Raw genomic sequence first — 4,033 nt, 5'->3', positions numbered from 1 at the left:
GTTTATCAGTAACTCTGGGTTTAACAGTAACTCTGGGTTTAACAGTAACTCTGGGTTTAACAGTAACTCTGGGTTTAACAGTAACTCTGAGTTTATCAGTAACTCTGGGTTTAACAGTAACTCTGGGTTTTATAGTAACTCTGGGTTTTACAGTAACTCTGGGTTTAACAGTAACTCTGGGTTTATCAGTAACTCTGGGTTTAACAGTAACTCTGGGTTTAACAGTAACTCTGGGTTTATCAGTAACTCTGGGTTTAACAGTAACTCTGAGTTTATCAGTAACTCTGGTTTTATCAGTAACTCTGGTTTTAACAGTAACTCTGGGTTTATCAGTAACTGGGTTTATCAGTAACTCTGGGTTTAAGAGTAACTCTGGGTTTATCAGTAACTCTGGGTTTAACAGTAATTCTGGGTTTAACAGTAATTCTGGGTTTATCAGTAACTCTGGGTTTAAATGTTCAAAAAATGTTTAGCTGATATTCAGCTGATGTTTAGCTGATATTAGGCTAATGTTTAGTTGATATTCAGCTGATGTTTAGCTGAAATTAGACTAATGTTTAGTTGATATTCAGCTGATGTTTAGCTGATATTAGGCTAATGTTTAGCTGATGTTTAGCTGATATTAGGCTAATGTTAAGCTGATTTTCAGCTGATGTTTAGCTGATGTTTAGCTGATATTAGACTAATGTTTAGCTGATATTCAGCTTATGTTCAGCTGATGTTTAGCTGATATTCAGCTGATGTTTAGCTGATATTCAGCTGATGTTTAGCTGATATTAGGCTAATGTTTAGCTGATGTTTAGCTGATATTAGACTAATGTTTAGCTGATATTAGACTAATGTTTAGCTGATATTCAGCTGATGTTTAGCTGATATTAGGCTAATGTTTAGCTGATGTTTAGCTGATATTAGACTAATGTTTAGCTGATATTAGACTAATGTTTAGCTGATATTAGACTAATGATATTAGACTAATGTTTAGCTGATATTAGACTAATGTTTAGCTGATATTCAGCTGATGTTTAGCTGATCTGTGTATCCAGGAGCGTGTGACTGTCAGGACAACACGGCTGGTTTGAGCTGTGAGCGCTGTAAGGATGGTTTTTATGGCGACGCCACTCAGGGGACACCTAACGACTGTCAGGCGTGTCCCTGCCCCACGGGGGCCACGTGTGCGGTGGTCCCCAGAACCAGAGAGGTGGTCTGCACCAACTGTCCTGCCGGGACCACAGGTACCGCACTCAGACACTTGTTGCTCGGTGTTTTCTGAAAACCTTCTGAAGCTAAAAGGGCGGGCCTCACCTGTGTGCAGGTAAGCGTTGTGAGCTCTGCGACGACGGGTATTTCGGGGACCCTCTGGGTCAGAACGGGCCGGTCCGAGCCTGCCGGGCCTGCCAGTGCAGCAACAACATCGACACCAACGCCGTGGGGAACTGCAACCGCGAGACCGGAGAGTGCCTGAAGTGCATCTACAACACCGACGGCTTCTTCTGTGACCACTGCAAGGACGGTTTCTACGGCAACGCCCTGGCCTCCGACCCCGCAGACAAGTGCAGAGGTAAGAGTCCGAGGCTGAGGCTCCTCCCACTCACGTTCACTGGGCGGAGCTATGATGTCATCATACATCATACATACATTTTGTTCTTAAACAAATGAAGTTTGACTCAGATGGGTCTGACGGATGTTTTGTTTCTGCTCCTCCTCCTGCTCCTCCCCTCTCCTCCTGCTCCTCCCCTCTCCTCCTGCTCCACCACTCTCCTCCTGCTCCTCCCCTCTCCTCCTGCTCCTCCCCTCTCCTCCTGCTCCTCCCCTCTCCTCCTCTTGCTGCCCCCCAGCCTGCTCCTGCTCCCCCCTGGGCACTGTGAACCAGCAGACCAGCTGCTCTCAGGTCACAGGTCAGTGTTCGTGTCTGCCCAACGTGATCGAGCGTGACTGCAGCGCCTGCCAGGCCGGCTTCTTCGACCTGCGGAGCGGCGACGGCTGCAAACGGTCAGTTCTCACTGCGGCTCCGTCCCGCCGGCGCCCGGTGCCAGGTGTTAACCCTCTGCTGTCCTGTCTGCAGGTGTGACTGTAACGCCATCGGCTCCACCAGCGGGCTGTGTGACATCATCTCTGGACAGTGCGAGTGTCAGCCAGGCGTCACGGGTCAGCACTGCGAGCGCTGCGAGGTCAACTTCTTCGGCTTCAGCCCGTCGGGATGCAAACGTGAGCAGAGCGCCCCCGTCTGGTCACATCATGACTCAGCAGAAAATCAGGACAGCTCTTTTTGTCTCTCTGCAGCCTGTGACTGTGACCCTGAAGGCTCCTGGTATTAGCTGAACTTTAGCTGATGTTTAGCTGATGTTTAGCTGATATTCAGCTGAACTTTAGCTGATGTTTAGCTGACGTTAAGCCCTCTCTCTGCAGCCTGTGACTGTGACCCTGAAGGCTCTCGCTCAGGTCAGTGTCAGGAGGACGGGCGCTGTGAGTGCCGGCCCGGCTTCGTGGGCGCTCGCTGCGACATGTGTGAGGAGAACTACTTCTACAACCGCTCGGTGCCCGGCTGCCAGCAGTGCCCCTCCTGCTACAGCCTGGTCCGGGACAAGGTGAGGACCACCTGAAGGACCACCTCTCTGGGGTTCTGAGGTTCTGATGGGTAAAGTTCTGTTTGTGGGTCCAGGTGAACCAGCAGAGGCAGAAGCTCCAGGAACTCCAGAGTCTGATCGACAACCTGGGCTCGGGTCAGGACCTGGTCAGCGATCAGGCCTTCGAGGACCGGCTGAAGGAGGCGGAGAGGGCCATCATGGAGCTGCTGGAGGAGGCTCAGACCAGCAAAGGTAACGGACCCGAACCCTGCTGGACCCAGACCCAGCATGTAGTCCAGACCTAAATAACCCATGAGGTGGTTCTGACCCTGCAGACCTGGACCGAGGCCTCCTGATCCGCCTGAGCTCCATCAACAACACGCTGACCACGCAGTGGAACCGCCTGCAGAACATCCGCAACACGGTGGAGGACACGGGCGCCCAGGCCGACCGCGCCCGGGACCGGGTCCGCGACGCCGAGAGCCTGATGGACCGCGCCCGGCAGGAGCTGGACAAGGCCAAGGAGGCCGTGGGCAAAGTGGTGAGTCAGCGCTGTTGTCATGGTACCTGAGGAGGCGCCACGGCGTGCTAACCATAGATATATATAAAGGCTAGATACGACATAGAGTCTCCTCACACGGCGGCCATCTTAGGACAGTCAGCAACACCAGCTGTAGCTGTGGTGAGTACACTGAGCTGAGTTTTACACCAACCTGTGTAATTCACTGAACTCAGATTTACAATAAGAGTTATAAATGATTTAAAGTCATCAGACTGAAGTTTGTCTTTTTTAAAAAGTTTTATTCATGTTTCATATTCATAGTTGTGTCACACTCACAACTACACCTGCTTGTTAAAGTGATCAAAGGCTGATGGAGAGTTGTAATTCTTAAATAATCTGTTTTCAGCCTAACAAAGCTAGTTTACAATAATTTATTATCTTTTACAAAACATGAGGTTTTGTTTTTCTCTCTTTGAATAGATCAGAAAAACAAATTCATCAGAAAATATTTCTCTGAAAATTCTCCGTCTGAGAGCACTATCAGATGTTTTTTTAATCTTTCGTGTGTCTAAATAAAATAAACAACACAAACATGTTGACAAAGGTTTGTGTAATAATTTATTTTGTCTCATTTACAGTGAGTGTGAGGACTAATGCATGCAGGGAGTCAAACAAAGAAGTATTTAAGCCTCACTACACAGTTTAATGTATATACATATACATATACATATACATATACATATACATATACAGTACATACTGTATATACACTAGGGTTACCCCGGCCCAAACAAAACCCTTTTAAAATCAGTTGAAAATTGAGTAAGTTAAATGTGTGTTAGTGCTGCAACAACACATGTACCTGTATCAAACAGAGCTTTAGGTTCAACACACACTTGTATAAAACAATACAGATTTTTAACATTTATTTTATCAACTTGTCTTCTGAAGACGCTCTGTGTTGAAG

The 4,033-nt window shown here is 47.7% G+C and overlaps 1 protein-coding gene across 1 annotated transcript in view; it reads left to right on the top strand.

Annotated features, from left to right (window-relative positions):
- Positions 1-4,033, top strand: part of lamc1 (laminin, gamma 1) — a gene marked incomplete in the record, with an annotated part of 31,645 nt that overhangs the window by 23,620 nt on the left and 3,992 nt on the right. The window contains 7 exon segments of the mRNA XM_014027434.1: positions 1,044-1,232; positions 1,313-1,558; positions 1,836-1,989; positions 2,063-2,205; positions 2,407-2,585; positions 2,660-2,816; positions 2,900-3,105. Coding sequence (XP_013882888.1) covers positions 1,044-1,232; positions 1,313-1,558; positions 1,836-1,989; positions 2,063-2,205; positions 2,407-2,585; positions 2,660-2,816; positions 2,900-3,105 — 1,274 coding nt within the window.

This window comes from Austrofundulus limnaeus, unplaced genomic scaffold (genome assembly GCF_001266775.1).
Source record: "Austrofundulus limnaeus strain Quisiro unplaced genomic scaffold, Austrofundulus_limnaeus-1.0 Scaffold649, whole genome shotgun sequence".
Classification (NCBI taxonomy): domain Eukaryota; kingdom Metazoa; phylum Chordata; class Actinopteri; order Cyprinodontiformes; family Rivulidae; genus Austrofundulus; species Austrofundulus limnaeus.
The sequence above is the reverse complement of the archived record's forward strand: the minus strand, read 5'-3'. Positions and strand labels throughout refer to the sequence as shown.